We start from the raw sequence: 24,479 nt of genomic DNA, 5'->3' as shown, positions 1-24,479 counted from the left end.
GAATTCAGACTCTTACAGCCCGGGTACGGCAGACAGTGGCACTACAGTGACCAAGTTTAGCAAGGCTTCCATTGTTCAGAGTAAAAACATTTGCTAGTACTCCCTTCCCTTCCCCCTTTTTTTTTTTTTTTTTTTTTAAAACAGGTGGAGTGGGGTGGGGGAGGAGGGGAGAGGGACATTGACTCACCTGGCCGAGATCAATGAACCCATGGAAGGATTCAGGAGATCCTTCTTGGGCTGCAGAGAGCTCTGTGATGCAAAGCGCAACTTCACTTGAACACCAGAGTGAATCAGTTCATGGTAGGCTCTGTTTGTAAACAGTAGGGATGCTAGCCAAGGACCAGGGATCTAGCAGAGAATATTAATTTAGGTCTTTCAAGAAAATACACATATAGGCTATTAACATTTACTTTTATTTATAGAAAATTGTAGAACTTATTAAATACAAACCATCCAGAAAAGCAACCAAAGATGAGGCTTTATTAGAATGCCAAAAGGAAGACAGAGAACCAAGCTTACTGGGCTTATAGTTCCTAACTGGCTGAAGTATTTACTGTAATCTTTCACTGACGTAGTAATATACAGTGACCATTATAAACAACATTTTGTTTTGTTTTTTTTAAAGTTAGAATTTGCCATAATATTTTTCCAATCACCCCAGAAAAATAATCAAAGCAACAAGTGTTTCCAGGTTAAAATCAGGGTAAAATACTTATGAAGTTACCTGTAGAATCATGCTAAAAATGTTTGCTTGCAGTCACAAAAAAATATTAAGTTTACAAAATAGTACGTTATCCGTGTAAATCAGGATGCTCAATAAGTTGTTAAAAAGTTTCATGCATTTGATAGTGGAAGGCAAAATAAAGCAGAGAGGCTTAGAAATACAAATACAGAAAGTATGTGAAAAAACTGGACACAGTCTACACTGCTAAAGTCAATCACCTGAATGTTGACTGTCCTCTGGTGGATAATTATATATCCACATAGTCAATTAGCCCTTTAAGCTGCCACTGGAAGGCTGGTAAGAGAAGAGATTGTGTTATGTTTCTGGACAATGCCTGTTTCGCTCCTTTCTTAAAGGAACGGAGGAAGGTTTAGCTGCGACTGCCACCCCTTCTGTGCCTTGATAACTTACTAATGCAGGGGATCCTACCGTCCCACTCCCCACATGGACAGGGCAGCCCAGGCTTCCCTATGCTGCTGTTGCCCTCTCTCTCCCTTAATTCTGTTCTACTCTCTTGAAGGAGAGGATGGTGCAATTGTGGCCTAGGTTTAGGAGGGTAATACACAACCATTGAAGATCAGGGAGATGAAGATCTACTCTACCCCAGCTAAAAGTATCTATGCAGATACCTTCCTCTGGTCCATTAAAGAGAAAGTGTGTGTGCTGGGAACAAACACTCCAGTTCCCACCTATGGATCTTCTTACTTTACTCTTGAGTCTGCTTTCCAGTTGCAGCTTCACAAGTGTGTGGGCTTTATGGCTATTGAGACATGTCAACTATGCAGGCATCAAATGTTGTTTCAGAGGTTGACCCTTTGGAAGTCAACCAGCCAATTAAAACAAAAAAGCAAAGAACAAACCTGAACACAACACATTAGCAGATGTCTCCAACTGTTCCCAGCATAAAGGAACTTTAAATTTTTCAGCACCCACAGTGTTGCTGTGGAAAAAGAAATGCAACACCACATTCTGGAACATGTGTCATATGCAGTTAACATTGGTATATACAACTGTATGTTGTGTACACACACAGACTTACTTCTGCTGTAAATACTTGGAATACTTTTGACAACTGTGTCTTTTTTTGGTACATATCTTATTGTGAATACAGGTTTGAGTTCATCATTCTCAATCTTGTGTGTAAGACTCTTTTACAAAGAGGAAAGTCTCCAGTCTACAAAAATTAGTGACCGTGAACGGAAGCTTCCATCAGTTGGATGCATAGAAGGTAGTATTGTCTTGGGCAATTACTAAACCTGTCTCCTATTGAAATTCATATAGTCTCCTGTTTGCCTGCTAGCCAAGTGTTCTCTATGAACGATGGTGGTCTGCAAAGATTAAGTAACATGCACACATGGTATTCAGCAAGCTATTAGGTTAGAAACAAAAGTTAAGACTTTTCCACGTCTACAATATCCCAACACCTGCTACCAACAGAGTAACAATTTGTTCTGACCATATGTAATATACTAGCACTGTGTGGTGCGATGAGGCCCACAACATAAAGTTCTGGTGCAGACTGAGATGGAATATAGTAGTAATGTAAATCCTAATTTTTGCATTAATGGATTTTTAATATCCATACTTTCCATTCCATTAAAATGGATAAGATGTCAAAAATATTTTGGGGCTTACTTTACCCTTACAGTCCGTCTCCAGTCCATCCCAGAGTTCATCATTGTGTGAAGACATTGGCAGCAAGCATCAAGGGGACCACGTTAAATGTTTGTAAGTTAGGGTGTCATAGGACATGAAATAAAAAAAATTCTGGTTAAGTACAGTGTGCTGAATCTCTCTCTTACTGAATGTCCAAGTCATCCACAGTATACACTTGAAATGTCCTTGCAGGTTGGGAGAGCATCCTTTTCTGTTCTGGAATCTTTAAGCAATACCCCTGCATACTCTGAATCAAAGACTAAAAGTAAGGATTCTCCTCACCATAACACCAGTGTAAAACTGGAACAACTTCAGTAATTTGCTTGGAGTTACACTGTTGTAAATCCAGAATAACTACAACTGAGCTATTCCAGATTTATACCAGGATAACCAGAAGTAGAATCTGGCCTCTAGTTTTTTACTTTGGTTTAAAATTTAGTTTACATGTGCACTCTGACAAACTTGACCACTGGTTTTAAATTGGCAAAATAGATGGAATTCACACATCTTAATTTTTAATTCAAACCAGTGACAACTATGAATAATTTAAATGAAAACCAGAAACCTCTCAAATTTTTTTTTATGACACACACACTTTGCATTCATCAAGTGTAAAATTGAGATTATACGAGGCAATTTTCAAAGTTGCATTTACAACCTCAGTGACAAGAACAGCATTTTTGAGGTAGCTAAGTTCAAACGGCAACCCGCAGCACAAGCAAAAAATGCATAAGTACTCACACACTTTGGAAGCTCATTCTTTGGAGACAATGTTATCATGCGCATACGAGTGTCTTTTAGAGAGGCACATATTATGAAGGGGGTGGAGTTTGAGGGCAGTGAGAACCTGACATAAAGGGTGCCTCTCTGCAGGGAAGCTTACAGAGAGTGATGTTACATAAAACTGTAAAATTGTGTCTCACACACACACACGCTGTATAGTATTTTCATCACATTTTCCACAAGGGTACAGCTCGCATGACTTCTGTAGAGAGTGGAGGGGAAACTGGTGACATCTGTTTTTAAACAGGTCAAAGGAAAAAAGAAAGCGAATCCAGCCTGGAGTGATTAGGTCTCTGTTGTGTAGTTGTTGTATGACAGGGAAGGCAGTGAGGAAAAGTTATTATTCCACTGTCTCCCACCAGGACTTGGTTGCGTCATTGCCTGCTCTTTATATTTACTCAGAAGAACTTTGGCTTCTTGCTCATCCTGCAAAGAATTTTCTCCATATTCTTCCTTCAGCCACTGCCTGAACTGGAGAAGTTAAACACATAGTAGATATGCTAGTTATTAACACAAACCGGATGCAGAAAGAATACTCCTCTTACACCATCATTTAATAGTAAATAACATCTTTTTCAAGAACATTAAAGTAGTCAAAATAATGTCCAAATCACATAGTTTAAACCTTTTACAGTCTAACCCTGATTGTCTAAAGAAGAGTGCCCCAAATACTGCACTATATGGCTTTGAAACAGCAAAGCACTTAAAAACGTGTGATGAAGCATAGTTGTTGGCCCATTGAAGTCGATGGGACCACTCATACGCTTAAAAAGTTACACACATGCATAAGTGTTTTGCTGAATTGGGCTCTAAATTTAGAATAAGGGACTCCCGCAGCACGTGCTTGTCCACAAATACAAGCACACTTTGGGCGGAAGAACTGGCAAAGTAATGGCCATTTTTACCAATTTAAATGTCACAAAGGTAAATTATGGAACTATTCACAATCATGGTGTCCTTGTCTAAACAGAAGCATCAACAGAGGAGGTTTTAGAATAAATTAACAAATTAAACTGATAGTATTCACCCAAGAGTTCTGAAGGAACTCAGATATGAAATTGCAGAACTACTAACTGGGGTATAAAGAAAAGGAGGACTAGTGGCACCTTAGAGACTAACAAATTTATTTGAGCATAAGCTTTTTCCACTGAATGCATCCGATGAAGTGAGCTGTAGCTCATGAAAGTTTATGCTCAAATAAATTGGTTAGTCTCTAAGGTGCCACAAGTCCTCCTTTTCTTTTTGCAGATACAGACTAACACGGCTGCTACTCTGATAACTGGGGCATGTAACCTATTGCTTAAATCAGCCTCTGTACGAGATGACTGGAGGATAGCTAATGTAATGCTGATTTTCAAGAAAGGCTCCGGAGACTATCCTGGCAATTACAGGCAATTAACTTCATTACCAGACAAACTGCTTGAAACTATAGTAAATAACAGAATTTGTTTGGGGGGGAGGGATAGCTCAGTGGTTTGAGCATTGGCCTGCTAAACCCAGGGTTGTGAGTTCAATCCTTGAGGGGGCCATTTAGGGATCTGGGGCAAAAATTGGGGATTGGTCCTGCTTTGAGGAGGGGGTTGGACTAGATGACCTCCTGTGGTCCCTTCCAACCCTGATATTCTATGATTCTACCAGACACAAACATGAACATAGTATACTGGGGAAGAGTCAACATGGTTTTTGAAAAGAGAAATCATGCCTCACCAATCTAAGAATTCTTTGAGGCTGTCAACAAACATGCAGACAAGGATGAGCCAGTTAATACAGCGTACTTGGACTTTCAGAAAACTTTTGACAAGATCCCATACCAAAGGCTCTTAAGTAACGTCAGCAGTCATGGGATAGGAAAGAAGGTGCTATAAGATCAGTAACTGGTTAAAAGATAAGAAACGAAGGGTAGGAATAAGTGGTCAGTTTTCGCAGTGGAGAGAGGCAAATAACAGAGTTCCCCAAGAATCTGTACTGGGATCAGTGCTGTTCAACATACTCATAAATGATCGAGAAAAAGGGCAAACAGCGAGGTGGCAAAGTTTGCAGATGGTACAAAATTACTCAAGACAGTTAGGTCCAAAGCTGACTGCAAAGAGTTACGGAGAGATCTCACTAAACTGGGTGACTGGGCAACAAAATGGCAGATGAAATTCAATGCTGATAAATAAAAAATAATGCACATTGGAAAACAATCACAACAATACATACAAAATTAGGGGGTCTAATCTAGCTGTTACCACTCAAGGAAGAGTCTGGAGTTTGAGTGGCTAGTTCTCAGAAAACACCTGCTCCATGTGCAGCAGCAGTCAAAAAAACTATGATGAAAAGTTAGAGTGTCGGGAACCCTTAGGGGAGAGGGATAGAAAAGAATACACAACCCATCACAACGCCACTCGATAAACCCATGATGCACCCACACCTTGAACACTGCCTGCAGTTCTGGTTGCCTCAACTCAAAAAGGATGTATTAGAACTGGAAAAAGGACAGAGAAGGGCAACAAAAATGATCAGGGGGATGGGACAGCTTCCATAGGAGGAGAAATTAAAAAGACTGGGACTGCTCAGCTTGGAAAAGAGACGATTAAGCGGGGGGGATAGGAGAGAGGTCTATACGATCATGACTGGCATGGAGGAAGTGAGTAGGGAAGTGCTATTTACCCCTTTATAACACAAGAACAAAGGGTCGCCCAAGGAAATGAATAGGCAGCAGGTTTAAAACATAAAGAAGTACTTCTTTACACACACGATATACTCATTGTCAAGGGATGCTCTGAAGGCCAAAAGTATAACTGGTTAAAAAGAGTTAGATAAGTCCATGGAGGATAGGTCCACCAATGACTATTAGTCAAGATGGTCAGGGACATAACCCCATACTCTGGGTGTCCCCAAATCTCTGACCTGCCAGAAGCTGGGAGTGGACGACAGGGGATGGATCACTTGACGATTGTTCTGTTCTGTTCATTCCTTCTGAGGCACCTGGCATTGGCCACTGTTGGCAGACTGGGCTAGATGGACCACTGGTCTGACCCAGCATGACCGTTCTTATTTCAACACATCAATGCTGGGGCGGGGTGTAGTATATCGGCTGTTTAATACATACCTGGAAGTGCATTACTGTGCTTTTTAAATGGTTTAGTTGGATGTGGGGAGAAGGGAAGGAAAACTTAAATGTTTAACATTTTGTAAAATATGCATCTGCCAAAAAAAAAAAAAAAATCCATTGCAGAGTGTGAGAGTGTGAGAGATACAACTTCAGCCTCACATCCTGATTCTGCAAAGATTTATGCATGTGCTTAGTTTGATGTTGATGGGGCTACTCATGTGTGTCAAGTTAAGTATGTACATAAGTCTTTGTGGGATCAGTGGCTAAACCAGGCGTTTTAAGCATTCAACGTTTTACATAAGGCCAGTTCCTCAGCAGGTATAAGTCAGCATAGCTCCAATGACTTCAATGGAGGCATGTCAATTTACAACCAGCTGGTGACCTGGCCTATATAATCTCTTGCTGTATCAAATAAACACATTACAAATGTGTGCAAATTCTTTAACCTGCCTCTCCTTCTTCCTGCCCTGACTCTTCTCCCACTTACCTGGCAGTGAAGCCTCAATGCAGGAACAATTACAATTGCTCCTACTCTGCTCAGCTGTTGCAGGGAGGGGGAGGCCCTCAAAGAATAAGTGGTTCCTGCTCTTTCTTCTTGCTTTTGTAGCTCCACTGCTGTCTATCAGCTGGGCAAAGCAAGGCTGGCAGGCAGCACCTTCCCACTCTAAGCCCTGCTATCACTGATTAGCTATGAAGGCAAAACTATTTTAGGTCACATGACTCTTTCCTAATCAACTGTGTAGTGTTTGGCAAGTTTAGGAAGAGTATGAAATATATTAGATTGGAGGTATCCATTCAGTTAGTAACTATACGGAGATCGATTCTGTAAGAAACTCAGCAATTGCGCCGTGACCCAGCAAAGCACTTAAACACAGACTCAGAAGCATGCAAATAGTCGTAAAAGTATTAATGGGACTGCTCACGTCTTAGAAGTTGAGCACATGCTTAAGTGCTTTGCTGGATCAGGACCATAGTGCTCAGCATCTTGCAGGATCAAACATACTGAATAAGCAAAATATATTTATATTGTAGTCATATCAAAGATGAGAACTTAAGGCACATTTAAGGGAAATTTATGAAGGATACACAACACAACACGTTAGGATCTTCAATGCCTAAAAGCCTAGAAGATCAAATCTAACGGATCAAATGTCCTGAAACCCCAATATACTTTGTACAGAGCTACCATGGACAAGTGGTGCTGTAATTAAAAACTCAGGCCCAGATATTCAGCTGGTATAAATTGGCATAGCTCCATTGAAATGAATAGAAGCACACTGATTCACATCTGCTGAGGATCTGGTCCCAAAAGTTGTGGTTGAGAGATACAACCGTTTGCAACAAGTTATGTCCACAGGTGAGCATTTCTTTTTGTAGCCTAGTGCCTCCCTTTCAGGGAAGAAACTGCTGCACCCTTCCATTGTGACATTAAAAAAAAAACGTTACTCTCTTCTCAAGGTTATTTGCATATACAATGACAATTAGGGTTATTAGCTCAGTCCAATTAGATCTGAAATGACTGTAAACCTTCATATAAGGGAGGAAGGAGACTAGTCTGGAAAGTCCCTTTATATTGTATCTTAAAAAGTCAGTTACCCACCCATTAATATCAGTTCTGAATGATCCAGGAAATATTTAATTAAATAGTTTCCAAAAACAAATATTTACAGTTGAAAACTCCATTACTGAAATGCCACAATAATTTCTCAGCTCTCTGCTGCAAGAAATCCTGGAAGAAAAATGAAGCCACCTCCCTACCTCATTTACTTTCTTTTAAAAAAAAAAAAGAGTGACTTGAGAAAGTAGAGAGGACAAATGTGCTGAGCAATGTAAAATGGAGTTATGGTCAGAAAAGTGATTATGTAAAAACAGTGCCTCCTTACTCAACAGACCTGTTCCCAGTGTGTGTTCAGCTGTATTGTTTATGTTATTGACAAAAACAGGTTATTACTATTTTTCTGAACTCCCGTTAGCCCTGCAGAACCAACCCAGCTCAAGGAGAAGGAGCTGGATTCCATTCTGGTTCATGCATCATCCCCACAATTGTTAGTTAAGTTCCAGTGATACACAATGTTGGTTACTGGTGATGATGCATAAGCCAGGAAGAGAACCCAGCTTGACTTTCAGATCTCAAGTTTTGTTTACAGCATTGTTAATTTGAAAAAACTATTTTTTCTTGCTTTAACATCCTAGGTAGATGTGAAAAAACAGTTTTTACATTAGCATCATTTGTACATTTGTATTATTGCTGCATTCTGGGCCATTTATCTTCTAATCTTTAACCTTCTAAAGTTATGAGACAGTCCAAAACTTTATGGCTTAAGCAACCAAATTGGTCAACAAAAATCACCTACATGGTCAACATCATGTTTTTCAAACTCCTGTAGCTGCCTCTGGAAGCCCATATTAGGATTGGCACAGGATCTCGATGCTCTTACAATAGACAATGCATCTTCCCAACCAAAGTCTGTGATTGTCATGACGTAAGCGACTACCAAAGTTACGCTCCTAGAGACTCCAGCAAGACTGCAGCAGAAATGAGACAAAATAAATAGATACAAAATATAAAAAGTCTTAAAATAAATACGCTCATTGTCTCATATAGCATCATAAATTTACACAGCACTTTACCAGGTAAAATATATTACCTAAACTAAGGAGATTAAAGTAATGAGCACATTGTGGTGGCTGTTCCTATATAACATTAAAATATCTTTAGGTCAATGTACTGGACTTTAAAATGTAGAGAAGTGAATCCATGTGCAGTATGGGCACCCCAAGAGAGGAGCTGTACTGAAATTCAGTTCAGATGAGAGTTTTTTTAAACAAAGAACAAATACAAAGCCTCCATGAGAAAGCCTGAGAACAATTTTGTATTTGTTGTTTTTCTTAAAAACTAGATACGAGTCACCCAGACATAAAAAACAAAACATGCCCCCAGAGAGAATAGGGTCATGAAATAAGAAGACAGATCTATATGTGCTGGAAAAGACTCATTTTAATGAGATTGGGTTTAAATTCATTAAAAACTTTCAGACAGAGTTGAACATTAGAGCACAGGACTCAGAGTTCTCAGTTCTATTTCTGAGTCTGCCACTGACATGCTCTGTGACTTTATTTCTCAGTGCCTCAGTTTCACCATCTGTGACACTGGGAGAACGAGAGAACCTACCACTGTCAAGTGGTTTGACAGCTCTGGATGAAAAGTGGTGTTATTACTATAGATAAAGAATACATTTGAGTGACAGTTGTAGATTTGCTCACTTAACACTTCACACTCTCAAAGAATATAAACAATAAAGCACAATATCAACCATCTCAGAACACCCTCATGAAGTAGGTCAATATCCCCATTTTACATATGAAGAGAGCGAGGTACAGAGAGGTTAATCGACTTGTTCAAAGCTACACAATGAGCCAATGGCAGAACAGGATTAGAATGCTGGAGTTCCTACCTCCAAGCCCAGTGCTCAAACTACTGGACCTGACTCTAGATACAGGTTCTGAAATGCTAGTTAGACATTGCAGCAATGCACAGGGACCACAAGCAACGACAGTAAGAAAAACCATGATGGGCTTTCCTTTTCTATATTCTAACTCTTTGAAGGCAGTTAATGTCTCAGGACTCCCTCTCTAATCAGTAATCTGCTCGCAACAGCTGTGATATTTGAATGCTTCAGTGAAGCTTAAAACACCAGTTTCTGTTGAGAGGAACATTTCCAGCAGCCCTAAAGCAGCAAAAATAGTTGCAGCTGGAACTGATAAAATTATTAGGATCACAGGAACTGTCTGTGAGAGAAGAAAATGGTGACTAGCATGAATCAGACAAATAGATGATGCAACACTATTGTTAAAATATAACACAGGGAACAGATAGTCCCAAGGTCTGAATGGGGGACCGGAGTCAGCAGCTCTGGATTTCACTCCTGGCTCTGCCACTGACACATTGTGTGTTCCGGCAGCCACTTAACTTCTCTGTGCCTCAATATCCAGAGTGGAGCGAGGCTTAACAACCGTTTTTAATTTTGGCGGGGGATCCTCAGATGTGAGGTGCTGTATAAATGCAGAAGTATTATTGTTAAAAAAGAGCAGGGTGGGCAACACTAATTTATCACAGACTTAAAAAAAAATATGGAGGGAAAAAAATTAGAATATTCTTAAACAATTGACATACGTACCAGTGAACAAGACAGCTCTCACCTCTAAGCCGGCACTCATGGATAAACTTGATGCTCTCTTTGAAATGTCTTGTCCTGAAAACAGAAGCAAGAGGGAAACACAAAGGACTTAGTTTTAGTAAAGTCATGACTCAGAGAGAAAAAATAAAAACTGAGAAAAAGATCTGAAAAGCCACTTCATATTGTTCCCAGAATACAGTACATTAAAAAGGCAACCAACAGATACTACGCAGTTGCCTTAGATTATTCCTTATTTTAAATATGAATGGAAACTTTGGTATCTCAGGCACCACCGTTGACAAATACTTTCTGTGGATGACTGGCAAATCTCCTTCCCTCCCGGCAAGCAACTATGTTAGTTTGTCTTTCTGACATTTCCTTGTGGAGGTCCTGCCATCAACTGAAATTTAGCACGGCCAAAACAGAGCTCCTGATTTTTTCCTGTAAAGACCTCCCTTCCCTCCTCTTTCTCTGTCACAGCAGACATCACAATGACTTGAGCTCATCCAGGCCACATCTAAAACTTGCCACTTCTTCCTGCACAATATCTCCAAGATCCACCTTTCCTCTCTGATCACACTGCCAAAAAGTCTTGTTCAGCCCTTGATCACTTCACACTTTGACTACTGCAGTCTCCTCTTCTCTGGCTTTGACAATTCCGAACTCCGTCCTCCCCCAACTCACATCTTTCCAAAATGCTGCTAAGATCATCATTCTTGGCTCATTACTCCACCTACAGCAATCCACTCAAAACTCTTCACTGGTTCCTCCTCTTCCACTGCATGAAATACAAAATTTATTCTCCTTAATTTCAAAGCCCTCCACAGTGTAGCCCCACCACTACGAAGAACTTGCGCTCCTCCTATTACAATTTGTTTCCCTGTCTTTCCTGCTTTCGGTCCCAGCCTACTTGTTTGGCTCATCCACTCATTAGATGTCATCTTTTAGACTGGAAGTTCTTTAGTGTAGGTAGTCATTGTTATGTATTTGTACTGCACCTAGCATAATGTGGCCCAACCTGGTTGTGGCCATTAGGAGCTATTGCAATATAAATGTCTCATAACAAAAACCCAGTTACTTACTGGTACAGTCACGGTTGTTCTTCGAGATGAGTTGTGCACATGTACATTCCACTGTAGGTGGATGTGCACCAAACACACTCCAGCTGGAGACTTACCAGCCATACCAGCAGGCAGCACATGCGCCCCTGCTGTCTTCAGGCACCAAACCAAGGGTATAAAGGGGTGTGATCGCCATCTCCTTCTCCCTTTCTTTGCACTGCTGGTAAGCTAAACTCAAAGTAGTGGGGAAGGTGGGAGAGTCGCAGAATGTACATGTGCGCAGCACATCTGGAAGAACAACAGTTCCTGTACAGATATGTAACCATTTTTTCCCTCCGTGGAGCGACTGTGCGCACACACAGTCCACTGCAGGGGATTCACCAGCAGTTTCCTTGCAGCTGGTGGATATCAGATAACTTGAAGAGAGATCGCAACACCAACTGGCTGAAGCTGGCGTCCCCTCATGAACCTTGAGGTAACAGTATCTGGAGAAGGTATGTACAGATGACCACATTTCTGCTTTGCAAAATGTCTGCTATTGGAACATTACTCAAGAAGGCTGACAAAATGGAAGGAACCCTAGTGGAGCGGGCTGCTTTCCTTTGCAGAGAGACGTTTGCCAGATCATAACAAAGCTCAATACAATCTGAAATTCAGTGTGAAATATGCTGAGCTGTGACAGGTTGCCCTTTAACCCAGTCCCCAGTAGTGTAGGCAACAAAACAGTCTAGAAGAGGATCTGAAAGACTTTGTGCAGTGCAGGTAAAATGTCAGAGCCCTCCCAAACATCTTATCATTTTCACTGACAGCAGCAGCAGGGATGTTGTTGCCAAAGGTTCAAAGAGGGGTCTCATCAAATGGGACAGTATTAAAATTCAGGTCCCAGGAAGGTACTGGTTCAGACTCTGGAGGGTAGACATGGATAAGACCCCTTCAAAATATGGGTACCAGAGGATTGAAAACCTCTCCACTCATGGGCATACTGCAGAAATTGATGCTCAATGGAGAGCTGAGAGACCAGAGGATTTCAGATGCAGTAACAGTCTGGCATACATATGTCTAATCTCTGTGTTACCAGGAGATAACTGATGCAATTCCACCCAGACTGAAAACCTTTTCCATTTTGCTTCCTACATGGCTCTGGTCTAATCCTTTCTGCTGTTCACCAGAACAGCTTGGACTTTTCAGGAGCAGCAGACTTTCTCCTCATTGACCAACCAGAGATCATCAGGACTGTTAGGTGAAGAGATTGTAGGTAAGGGTGCAGTGACTTCCCTTGGTTTTGAGGCAAAAAATTCTCAAGCAGAGATAGAGGTGTGGGTGGCCAGATGGAGAGTTGCTGTACGTCCATGCACTAGTACTGCCTTGGCCAGGCAAGCGCTATGAGGATTAGGGTTCTTTGTCTTACTTTTCTTATCATCCTTGGAATCAGAGGAACTGGAGGAAACATGGGCAACACATGGGAAAAAAATAAAGCCATTGATAATGGAACCTGGGCTGTGACCTGCCCTAGAACAGAACCTCCTGCAGTTATTCTTCAGGTTGGTTACAAAGAGGTCTATTATTGGATAACCCCACTAATGGGGTTCTACTGCAGACCGGCCTCTTTATTGACCACTCGTGATGATCTATGGAGGTATCTGATGAGGGAATCTGCAATACAGAGTTCCTCTCTCCCAAGAGGTGAAAGGCATTTAGTGAGATATTGGTCTTTATACAGAAGTTCCACAAGTGGATCGCTTCCTGGCATAGCTGAGACAACTTTGCATCTCCCTGCTTGTTCAGATAAAACATATCGGTGATGTCTTTGGTAAGAACTGGAACCACCTGATGATGGTAATGAACATCTCACAGTCCCAAAGAATACCTCAAAGTTCCAGCATATTTATATGGAATGAAAGTTCCTTAGATGTCCAAAGTGCTTGAGCCTGAAGTTGACCCAGATAGGCCCCTCAATCCCTGGTGGACGCATCTATTATAAAAGCCATAATTGGTTCTGGTGGAAGGAATGGAACCCCTCTGCCTACATTCTGAGGTGTTAACAGGGGCTGAAGCTCTTGGGCAGATACACAAAGCAGCAAATCCAGAAAATGTTTGCTGGATGCTATGCTAAGTGAAGCCAGGTCTACGGACATCTGAGGTAAAGTCTGGCATGCTGAGTCCACTCACGCACTCTAGGCCATGTGACCCAACAATGCTAGACATTAATTCACTGTGGTCCTCAGGTTGGAACTGAGGCCCTCTGACAAAGACCATGGACTGGAACTTGTTTGTCGGGTGGTAAGCAATGGGAATCGTGGCATCAAGATCTACGCCTATGAAATTTACTTGCTGCATTGCTTGTAATGTTGATTCCTCTACATTCAGTTTTCAATCTGGACAAAAGAACAGATGTCTGACGATAAGATTGCTTTTTTGACTGTGAGATCCTGACCTTCCCTGACCAAGCCTACTGTCCAGGTAGAGAAATATTTTAACTCCTAAATGGTGCAGGTGAGCTGCCACTACCATCATACACTTGATAAATACCCTTAGGCCAAGGATAGGCTGGCAGGCAGCACAGTGTATAGGCAGTGCATGTTGTTTCCCATGAATCAAAGATACTTTCTGTGGCCAAGATGTATTGCCACGTGAAAATACGCATCCTGCAGGTCGAGGGCAGCATACTAATCTCTAAGAGAGGGATAATAGATGTCAGGTTGACTGTCTTTTTGATAAAATGGTTTGGATTTCTTAAATCCAGAAAGGGCCGAAGGCCACCTCTCTTTTTAGGAATCAGAAAGTAGCATAAATAGAAATCTTTCCCTGTGTGTTGACAAGGAACTTCCTCTCTTGGCCCCAATTCCAATAGAAACTGTAATTCTTGATGTAAAACAACCTCATGGGATGGGTCCCTGAAAAGGGACAAGGAAGGCGGGTCAGGGAAAGGGAAGTACATGAACTGGATAACCTATTCTTCTCTTACCGGGCTGAGCACCTATTGGTCCAATGTAATCTCCGTCCATGCACTATAGAAGAGAGAGAACATTTCCAAAATGGAGGGTCTGGATGTAGAAGATGAAACAGTCAGCATGCAGTCATCGACTGAGATATCAAAAAACTGCTTCAAAGTGAACAAAGTCTGATGAAAAGGGTCTATGATGCTAATGGGGGACATCTAAGTGGCTTAGATCTCCTTCTAGAGTCACCCTGAGATCTCTGCTGGTAGTAAGATCTGTATTGTGTTCTGGGCCTCAAACTGCTTCCTCTTTTTGTTACTGGGGTGTAAACACCCAGCAAACAAAACGATTGACAAGAATCTTTCAACATGTGCATTGCATCATCAGTTTTCTGAGAAAACAGTTTAGCACCTTCAAATGGTGGATCTTCTACTGCATTTTTAATTGTTTAGGAATGCCAGAGGCCTACAATCAAAAAGAGTGTCTCATTGAAATGGCTGTAGCCATCAGAAATGATGCAGGATCTGATGCACCAATAGCTGCCAGGACAGACGTTCAAGCAGTGAGATGACCTTGGAGACTATGACCAAAAACTGATCCCTATATTCTTCAGGCAGTTTGTCAAAAAAAATTCTGAGCAGTTAATAAAGGTGCATTTGGCCAAAAATGCCTTGTAATTTCACACCCTCATCTGAAGGGTCATGGTAATGTAAGCCTTTTCGCTATATAGGTCCAGTCTCTTACACTCCCTATCCTTCAGGGTAGCCTGAGGGCGAGACTGCCTCAAAATGTTCTTTTGTTGCTGTTGCCACTAATGAGTCTGGGATGGCATAAGTGAAGAAATACACAAATTCTTGCTGGGGAACCTGATACCATCTGTCCATTCATTTGGCAGTGGGTGGAATGGAGACCAGTGTCTGCTAAAGGATCTTTGCAGGTTCAAACAAGGCTTAATTAATGGGATGGGCAACCCTTCCCAGAATGGGAGTTTGTAAGATGTCCAGGAGTTTGTACAAATGCGGCCACCCTCCTAATGAGGTCTTGAAAACCTTTAAAGTCCTCAGGAGGTAGTCATGTTTCCTCTGGGGAAGAGGAAGAAATATGTGGGGGAAATATTCTGGGGTTCCTCTCTAGGTGCCAAAAAGGAGGGAGGTTGTAGATTAGGAGGAGGAGGATCTTCTCTGGTTGCTATAGATACTGGAGAAGTTGACTCTCTCCGGGACTGAGTGGCTGAGAGGGGGCATAGATGCTCTTGGACCAGTCCAAGAGGTCCCATAAGGCCAAGTTGAGCAGTCACTCCTCTGATATGGTACCCACCACCAAGAGCATCTTTATAATATTGTTCCTTGCTCTCGATATTCACAGCCCTGGCTGCGACTCTGTTCCTGGTCCCAGACCTACCCCCACCTGTGGCCCCAGCCTCATCTTGCTTACCCCGTCTTCCCTCCCACCCCTGTCCCCCAAGCCATGGCCCTGGTTCCAGGAGGGCAGAGACATGGACAGGGGTAAGGGGGACTGAGCGTTTGGAGACTACTGGGTTAGATACTAGGAAACACTTTCTAACTATAAGGGTAGTTAAGTTCTGGAATAGGCTCACAAGGGAGGTTGTGGAATCCCCATCACTGGAGATTTTCAAGGACAGGATGGACAAACCACTTGTTAGGAATGGTCCAGGTTTACTTGGTCCTGTCTCAGCATGCCGGGAGGGATGCATTTGATGACCTCCCAAGGTCCCTTCCAACCCTACACGTATCTCTAGGATTCTATGAATGACCCTTTCAGAAGAGGATCTCCTGGAATTGCAGAATTCCTCAGACTTTAAAATGTGTGTCTATTCTAACATTTTGACTAGAACTGGTCAGGAAATGTTTTTTCCTTTGGATAAATTATTGACATTTTGTTGAAAAGATGAAAGCTGAAATATTCTGGTTTTCAGTTACTGAAAACCTGAAAAATGTAATCTGAAAACTATGGTTTTCAGACATAAGTTTTTTGTCTGAAGACAGACAAAAGAAAGAAAGGTTGATACTTTGCGCAAACATTTTCATTCAGTCAAGAAAACTATTTTCCACTGAAAAAAGTTTTGACCAGCCCTAATTTTGACACCATATGGTGCTTGTGTTTGCTTGCAGGGATATAACCTGTAGGCAGCAGCTGAACCTAACAGACTTTATTAGCGGTATGCATGGCTTTTTAAAAAGAACTGTATCACAGTTAAGCAGTATTTCTCCAAGATCTAACTGCTTAGGTCAGTTAAAAACGTGATGCTTTTATCTGGATTTTACTCGACCCCTTTTTGCCCCTAGATCTCTAGAAAAATGACACAGGTTGATGTATGCAGTATAGTTGTAGCCTTGTCGATCCCAGGATAGAGACTCAGACAAGGTGGGAAGTTGGTCCAATAAAATATATTATCGCACCCACCGTGTCTCTCTCTAATACGTTGGTGTGTTTTTCCACAGTAGCGCCAAACACCAATACATCTTCTACAATGACCTAACAAGTTTTTCTCACTTTCTTATGGAACATGCTTTGGGATGAAAAAATATCGAAGGTAAAGGGGTGATGTCTTTCTCGGGGAGGGAGGGAGAGAGAGTAATTAAGCATGGCTAATAGTGAACTTTAGGTCCAGTTTTATTAGTCATTTTCCAGATATGACATTTAGTATGCTGAGTCACTATGCAGCTAGTTTACTTGTTACAGCATCAAATTTAGATGTGTGGTAGTGTTCACCCGCGATTGTCTTGTTCAAGTTTCATAAAAGTTAGAAGGGAAATCCTAATGCAGTCACGCCTGTCGAATTCATTACCAGTTCATGGAATCATGGAGCCCTGACTCTGATCAATGGGGCAGTTCACACGTCTTAGAGCTACTGTTTCAAGCAATCTGCCAGCTCAGCCCGGTACTGGTTTATGTTCACCCCTTGAATAGCAAATTATTCTATAAAAAGAAAAGGAGTACTTGTGGCACCCTAGAGACTAACCAATTTATTTGAACATGAGCTTTCGTGAGCTACAGCTCACTTCATCGGATACATACTGTGGAAACTGCAGAAGACATTATATACACAGAGACCATGAAACAATACCTCCTCCCACCCCACTCTCCTGCTGGTAATAGCTTATCTAAAGTGATCATCAAGTTGGGCCACTTCCAGCACAAATCCAGGTTTTCTCACCCTCCACCCCCCCCCCACACAAACTCACTCTCCTGCTGGTAATAGCCCATCCAAAGTGACCACTCTCTTTAAAATGTGTATGGTAATCAAGGTGGGCCATTTCCAGCACAAATCCAGGTTTTCTCACCCCCCCCATCCCCCTCCAAAAACCACACACACAAAATCACTCTCCTGCTGGTAATAGCTCATCCAAAGCGACCACTCTCCCTACAATGTGCATGATAATCAAGGTTAACAGTGAAATAGGAAATCAATATTTGCTACATAAAAGTAAAACAACTGTCCTGATTAACCATCTACGCACTGGACTGACAATTCAGTGTAAAGACAATGTATTGTACAACATCCAACTTTAACACTTCTCTTGCCAACTTAATATTATGAACTGCAGCTTCTTTATAGTATCACTGGGCACATCCCACACGAAGTAAAGTAGTGAATGGGCTCTCCAATCATGCTTTAATAAAAAGGGTAATCTGATACAAATTAAATGAGGGATTTTCCATGTCAGCTCTACACTTCAGTGTTTAGTTGAGCTTTCAGAAATGCATTAGGGTTGAAAAAAGCATCAGTAGGGAAAGAAATGTAGTGGTATTGTCTCTTCAGCAATCCAACCTGGAATAGTCAAGAACTAAGAACTACTTAGAACTTTTGTATGATTCTTTAGCATTTTGCTACTGTAGCACTATCAGACAGACTGGCTGTAATATTAAATCTAAGCCAAAAGGAAGAGTTCAAAAGGCAACCATGAAGCCCAATAGGCTCAGGATTACCATACATCCCATTTTGGCAAGGAGAGTCCCTTTTATTGGCCCTGATCAGTTGGCAAGAGCAAACAGGACAAATGCCCATTTTTTTTATTTTTATTTGTTTTAAATAAAAGTGGGGTGTGGTGAGGAGGAACATAAGCAGAGATGACAGCCCCGTGCAGGGGGGAAGCAGGGTTTGAGTGACTAATGATAGTCCTGTGGGAGGGGGATGAGGGAGGGCGCCAGCAGCAGCCTTGGGCAAGTGGCTGTGGGGAGCTTGAGCCAGCACCCCATGGTTTCCTGTTTTCACTTTGGGAAATATGGCCACCCTAAATAGGCTAGCATAACTGGGTATTAATTCCCTAGAAACACACAGTACAGAAATAAGATGGAGTGAGGAAGGGTATATTTAATTTCTACAGAATTAATTTTAGAGTAAAAGTTCCTTAGGAGAGGACATTGTCAGGGAAATCAGTGACCAGCAGAAGTTAATGGTCTGAAGCCAAATTCCCACTGCAGAGGCCAAACTCACATTAAACTCCCAGGAAATGACCTAGGCCTCAATGATTGCTTAATTCAAATTCTAAGCAGGAGCAGAAAATGCTAGTAGAACTGAATCTTCTCACAGTTTGAAAGAACGTGAGCGTATTCTGTTTTCACTGTTGTATTTTATTGGGAATTGATTTCTCTCAGGAACAGGAGAGCCCTTAATATGCTTACTGTAAGTGCATCATGTATATTATACTTATTGAAAAACAAATTTCCGTGAGGAAAACATAGCTCATGTGAACTTAAGTTAGCAACTCCACAGTCCCAAGATCCACTCTGACCATGCATCAAGCCAGTCCCCTTCGACAAATGCCAGCAGCTGCAGAAAAGTAGTACCACCACCTCAGAAGAACTTTACCTGAAAAATCAGCTGCTGAGTAATACAGACAAGCATCTTATGTGATCCTAGTCAATTTCACTCGGCAGCAATCACTAGGTAAAAGCACTTTATATGCGATGCTATTGTTTTCCTCTACAGCTGTCAGTCTCTCTCTGAGAAGGGGAGAGACACAAAGAAATCAGAAAGGGACAGATCCTCTCTTTCCACAGCCCCCTCCCCCCTCAAACTGATAAACACCCTATACTTTTAAACAGTGTTTGGATAAGATCATATTACATTCTTATGACCTGAATAAAACAAACTTCTTTTGACCTTATGAAGTTTTTATATTAAAAGCAAGTACCATCAGTATTTAGAGGCACCGTGCATTATACTTGAAGTTTTCCATCGTATAAAGAAGAAAAGAAAAGTCAGTTACTCATCCAGTTTTCTTTTAAGTGATCAAATGTATCAATATCAGAAGTACCAAATTTGTTTGCAACCATCTGATACCGAAGCAAGAACCGTATATGCTTGCAGCATAACAGAAACAATACTCATGCAAATATCTTATCTTATTAATGCTTTAAGAATCTTGGTACAGTGCCAGAAAGCTAATTACTTTTGAATGCTTTTCAATGTATTTCCTTGACATGCAATGACTAGGGCTGGTTGCATTGCATGTGTAATTAACATTCGCTGGAAATTGTGTCCTCTTTCTATTCACAAAGTGGTCCAGATTTCTAACACAGACGGCAGATTTGCAAACATTTTCACAACTACCCAGTACAATGACAGGTTTCAGAGTAGCAGCCGTGTTAGTCTGTATTCGCAAAAAGAAAAGGAGAACTTGTGGCACCTTAGAGACTAATGAAGTGAGCTGTAGCTCATGAAAGCTTATGCTCAAATAAATTGGTTAGTCTCTAAGGTGCCACAAGTCCTCCTTTTCTTTTTACAACTACCCAGTGGATCTCCAACTACTGACAAACGATTAATGACTACCCAAAAAATGCGAATGAGGCCTCTGTAGTTTCTTAAGTTGCTTCCTTCCTAAAGGAAATGAAATGAAACTCCACAATTTTTCCAACCCTCCCTCAAAACAATGCAAAAAATTGCTTCCATATCCACCGTCTTAGTTCTGAAAATCCTATTCTGTTCTCTAACCTGGATTCCCACTTAATAGCCTATGGACTACTATTATTTTTAAGGGAGTAATACACTCAGGGTCTGATTTTGAGAAGCACTGAGAACATGCAGCTCATTGACTACAGTTGCCTTTGAGGGTGCTCAGTACCTCTGACAGGGAAAAAACAGGCTCACGGGCTATGTTCTTACTACACAAAATTGTGTTAAATTGATTTTTATAAGTGCAGAAACATGCCACTGAAAAGGGTGAAAAGAACAATTAAGAAACATCAAGTGTCATGTTGGAATCTCTTCAAGGTATGAGAAACAAAACACTCTAAAAATATCCACTGAAAGCATCAGCCGGAATATTGCTCTGATCTGAGAGAAAAAGCAGTGCTGCATTTCCTTCCGTAGGTACCAGGCCCTTTCAACTACTTCTGTTTCTCTACATAACTAGTTAGCAGGAAGTGGCTGAAACCCCCCCACCTCTCCTCAACATAAACAGTGAGCACTAGAAGACAGAGTTGGTCGCCATCCAAGTCTTCTTATGAAATATGTTTTGATTACTTCAAGATCATGGTTTCCTGCATACCATCAATTCAAAGATTTGGAATGTTAAACCCAGGGTCAGCTCAACTAACTTTCAGGACAGTTACATGGACAGTGGATAGTTAAATAAAATAACAATTTAATTTAATTAAAAAAGAAGCAGCTTCTCATAGATATATTCCTATTACAAGAAGCATAAGACCATAGGAATGGACATACTGAATCAGGCCTAACCCAGTATACTGTTTCAGCAGTGGCCAGGACCAGATGATTTGGAGGAAGGTGTAAGAACCCTACAGTAGGAAGACGTGCCATAATCTGCACCCCACATAGGTCTCCTCCGGGTCTCTAAAATGTAGAGATTGGCTACGGCTAAGGCTCTCTCTCTACCAGAAATGCTACAGTGACGCAGCTGCACAGCTGCAGCTGCACTGCTGTGGTGCTGTTTTTCCATCGTTGTATTAAAAGTCGACTCAGAGAGGTGGTTGCTAGGTCAACAGAACAATTTTTCCATCAACCTAGCAGAGTGTACGCCAGGGCTTAGGTTGGCTTAATTACATCACACAAGGTCTTAATTTTTTCATAGTCCTGGAGGAATCTAGTTAAACTGACCTAACTTTGCAACACAGACCAGCCCTGAAGCACAAGGTTTAATATCCCTTCCAAAAATTTTGCTGTAACAACTCTGGATATTGTTGGTAGCAAAGCAGACATACCAAGTAGGAAAGCACTTAAAAAAAAGGGGTGGGGGGGCGCTATTCTTCTGTCACCTCAATATAAATCAGGAGTAATTCCCCCTAAACCAACAGATTTAAACCTACATTGGTGTAAAATTGCTCAGAGATCAGAATCAGGTCCTTCAACATATTTCAAAACAAGCATTCGTACTGAATTAAAAAAAAAACCAAAAAACCAAACTTACAAATTCTGCGAGGGTGAATCGGCAGCAGGAATGCACAGATATTTCACTCCCTGTATAAAGCAGTAAACAGGAATGAGAACACGACATTAGGACAGAAGCATAATGGTCACAGATCAATGGGCAAATTCTGCTCTAGTAGTTGTGCAGCTCCATTGATTATGGAAGAGGTGTAGTATTGCAAGTAACTGCAGATTTTGCCTCATCTGCCCAGATTTAAAACAAAGACAAGGTGGGTGCGGTAATATCTTTTGTTGGTGAGAGAGACAAGCTTCCCCAGAGCTCTTCTTCAGCTCTGTGTAAGCTTCCATATGGGCTGGGATGGTTCAGCTTGGAAAGAGAGACGACTAAGGGACAGATAGCAGAGAGGTCTATAAAATCATGACTGGTGTGGAGGAAGTGAATCAGGAAGTGTTATTTACCCCTTCGCATAACACAAGAACCAGAGGGTCACCCAATGAAATTACTAGGCAGCAGGTTTAAAAACAAAACACAAGAAAGTACTTCTTCACACTATGCACAGTCAACCTGTGGAACTCATTGCCAGGGATGCTGTGAAGGCCAAAAGTATAACTTGGTTCAAAAAAGAATGAGATATGTTCAAGGAGGATAGCTCCATCAACGACTATTAGCCAAGATGGTCAGGAATGCAACCCCATGCTTGAGGGTCCCTAAGCCTCCAATTGCCAGATACTGGGACTGGAGGACACGGGCTGAATCACTTGATAATTGCCTGTTCTGTTAATTTCCTTTGAAGCATCTGGCATTGGCCCCCGTCAGAAGATAGGATACTGGGCTAGATGGACCTTTGGTCTGACCTACTATGACCATTCTTATGTGATGAACCCACCCACCTTGTCTCTCTAATACGGGGGTTCTCAAACTGGGGGTTGGGACTCTCAGGGGATCACAAGATTATATGGGGGGTCGTGAGCTGTCAGCCTCCACCCTAAACGCCGCTTTGCCTCCAGCATTTATAATGGTGTTAAATATTTTTTAAAAAGTGTTTTTAATTTTTAAGTGGGGGTCGCACTCAGAGGCTTGCTATGTGAAAGGGGTCACCAGTACAAAATTTGAGAACCACTGCTCTAATATTCTGGGACCAATGTGGTTACAACACCATTGCATACAGACTTAAAAAGTTGTTTTCACAAATGTTTTGTCGCTAAGAGACAGACAGCTTAGTCATGTTTACTCCAAAGATCCTTAAGTGAATTTTTTAAATGGCAGCATCTTTATTAGAAAGGTGTAAAACTTGTTATATTCATCATCTTAAACTATTATTCTTGTTATGTTTCATTGGAAACTAGTCACATCTTATACCGTTCTGACTTGTCAAAAAGAATGCTGAAAATGAAATTTGTGAAAAACTATTTCTCATGCAGAATGCCACATTCAGTTTTTCCCTTATGTATTTAGCAACACAAACAAAAAGGAGGGCATTTTGGAAGAGAAAATCGGTTATTTTTTTGAAAGCGAGGACTTTAAAACTCAGGCGTATCTTCCAATAAGAAGTCCTCACTTTATTAGTCAGCTATTAGTGTAATGAATTATGTACTGAAATAAGGAACCGCAATATATATTCTTAGAAGAACTCTGATCTGAAAAGTCAAGTAGGCAATGCCTTTTCAGGAGTGTTTTACAAAGGGCCACAGAAACAAGTTTAAAAAATGAGCTTGTCACTTTATTGTCCAAAGTAATAGATAAGTAACAAAAGGAGCGATGACAAAAGAAGTTAGTACTCCATACTAAACACACTAGTTTTAAATATACCTAGTTACTTCCCTCTTTAGGACATCTCCAGGATCTCAGATAGTGATCAGGCTCATTATGACCTCCTCAAATATAAACCTCTCCCCAGGCCATGATCTCCAACCCCACCTCTGGCTACTCCACACCTGAGCCGACAAACCTCTGATTGTGCAACCGTTATGTTCTCAATCTGAAGAGCCAGAGGTGGTATGTCAGAGCAAGCCAATGCATTCTTCACAGCCATTCCACTACCGCTTTCCAACCTCTTCCTAGCCCTTTAATCCACCTGTGGATTGTCAATTTATTTCCACCTGAAGCGTGTCACAGAGTATACTGGTGCACTGTCAATGGTTCACTGAATAAGTGGCACAGACAGAGCGTGGGGATTACTGGAAGTGTGGAAGGCATAGCTGGGGGAAATCATGACTTAGGGAGAGGGGAACATTTGAAGAGGGGTTTACAGTGAAAGCGAGCATAATCTCAGCTAAGCTCCTGCAGAGTGGGAGCTGGTAATATTTCTGGAAGGTAATGTGGGGAGAGTTGTGTGGGCATGACAAAACATGGTTGGGGGTGGGGAAGAGAAGAGATTCAGCTGGTGAACAATGGAAGCTTGCCAGCTAAATGGCATCTCTGACATCTGTCAAAAAATGAAAACTGTCGAACATGGCAGCCACCCCCACTTGAATCAGGGCAAAGCAGCCCTAGTGTGGATGCAAGGATAATAAACCTTACAGAGTCAAGATGGCTAGCGGAGATGCACTCAACTGGTGGTAGAACAATGTGCATATAAAACAATAGATTGCTAATATCATGGATTGATTTCTCTAGACTAGACAATGCTACAATATAGAGCTGGTATCATTACCTCCTTACACAGTGGTATTCACCATGAAGCTTT

General features: G+C 41.5%; 1 protein-coding gene across 3 annotated transcripts in view; it reads right to left on the bottom strand.

Moving 5' to 3' along the window:
- Positions 1-394: 394 nt before the first annotated feature.
- DUSP22 (dual specificity phosphatase 22) overlaps positions 395-24,479 on the bottom strand; it is a 57,335-nt gene continuing 33,250 nt past the window's right edge. Inside the window, exons 4-7 of one of the 3 annotated variants that reach the window (XM_077810712.1) lie at positions 21,833-21,882; positions 10,439-10,513; positions 8,615-8,786; positions 395-3,634 (exon numbers count right to left, since the gene is read on the bottom strand). In XM_077810712.1, coding sequence (XP_077666838.1) covers positions 3,449-3,634; positions 8,615-8,786; positions 10,439-10,513; positions 21,833-21,882 — 483 coding nt within the window. In that variant the 3' untranslated portion in view covers positions 395-3,448. The remainder of the gene's footprint in view (positions 3,635-8,614; positions 8,787-10,438; positions 10,514-21,832; positions 21,883-24,479) is intronic. The other 2 variants (XM_077810713.1, XM_077810714.1) reach the window with 2 other exon arrangements.

This window comes from Eretmochelys imbricata, chromosome 2 (assembly GCF_965152235.1).
Source record: "Eretmochelys imbricata isolate rEreImb1 chromosome 2, rEreImb1.hap1, whole genome shotgun sequence".
NCBI classification, from domain to species: Eukaryota; Metazoa; Chordata; order Testudines; family Cheloniidae; genus Eretmochelys; species Eretmochelys imbricata.
The sequence above is the reverse complement of the archived record's forward strand: the minus strand, read 5'-3'. Positions and strand labels throughout refer to the sequence as shown.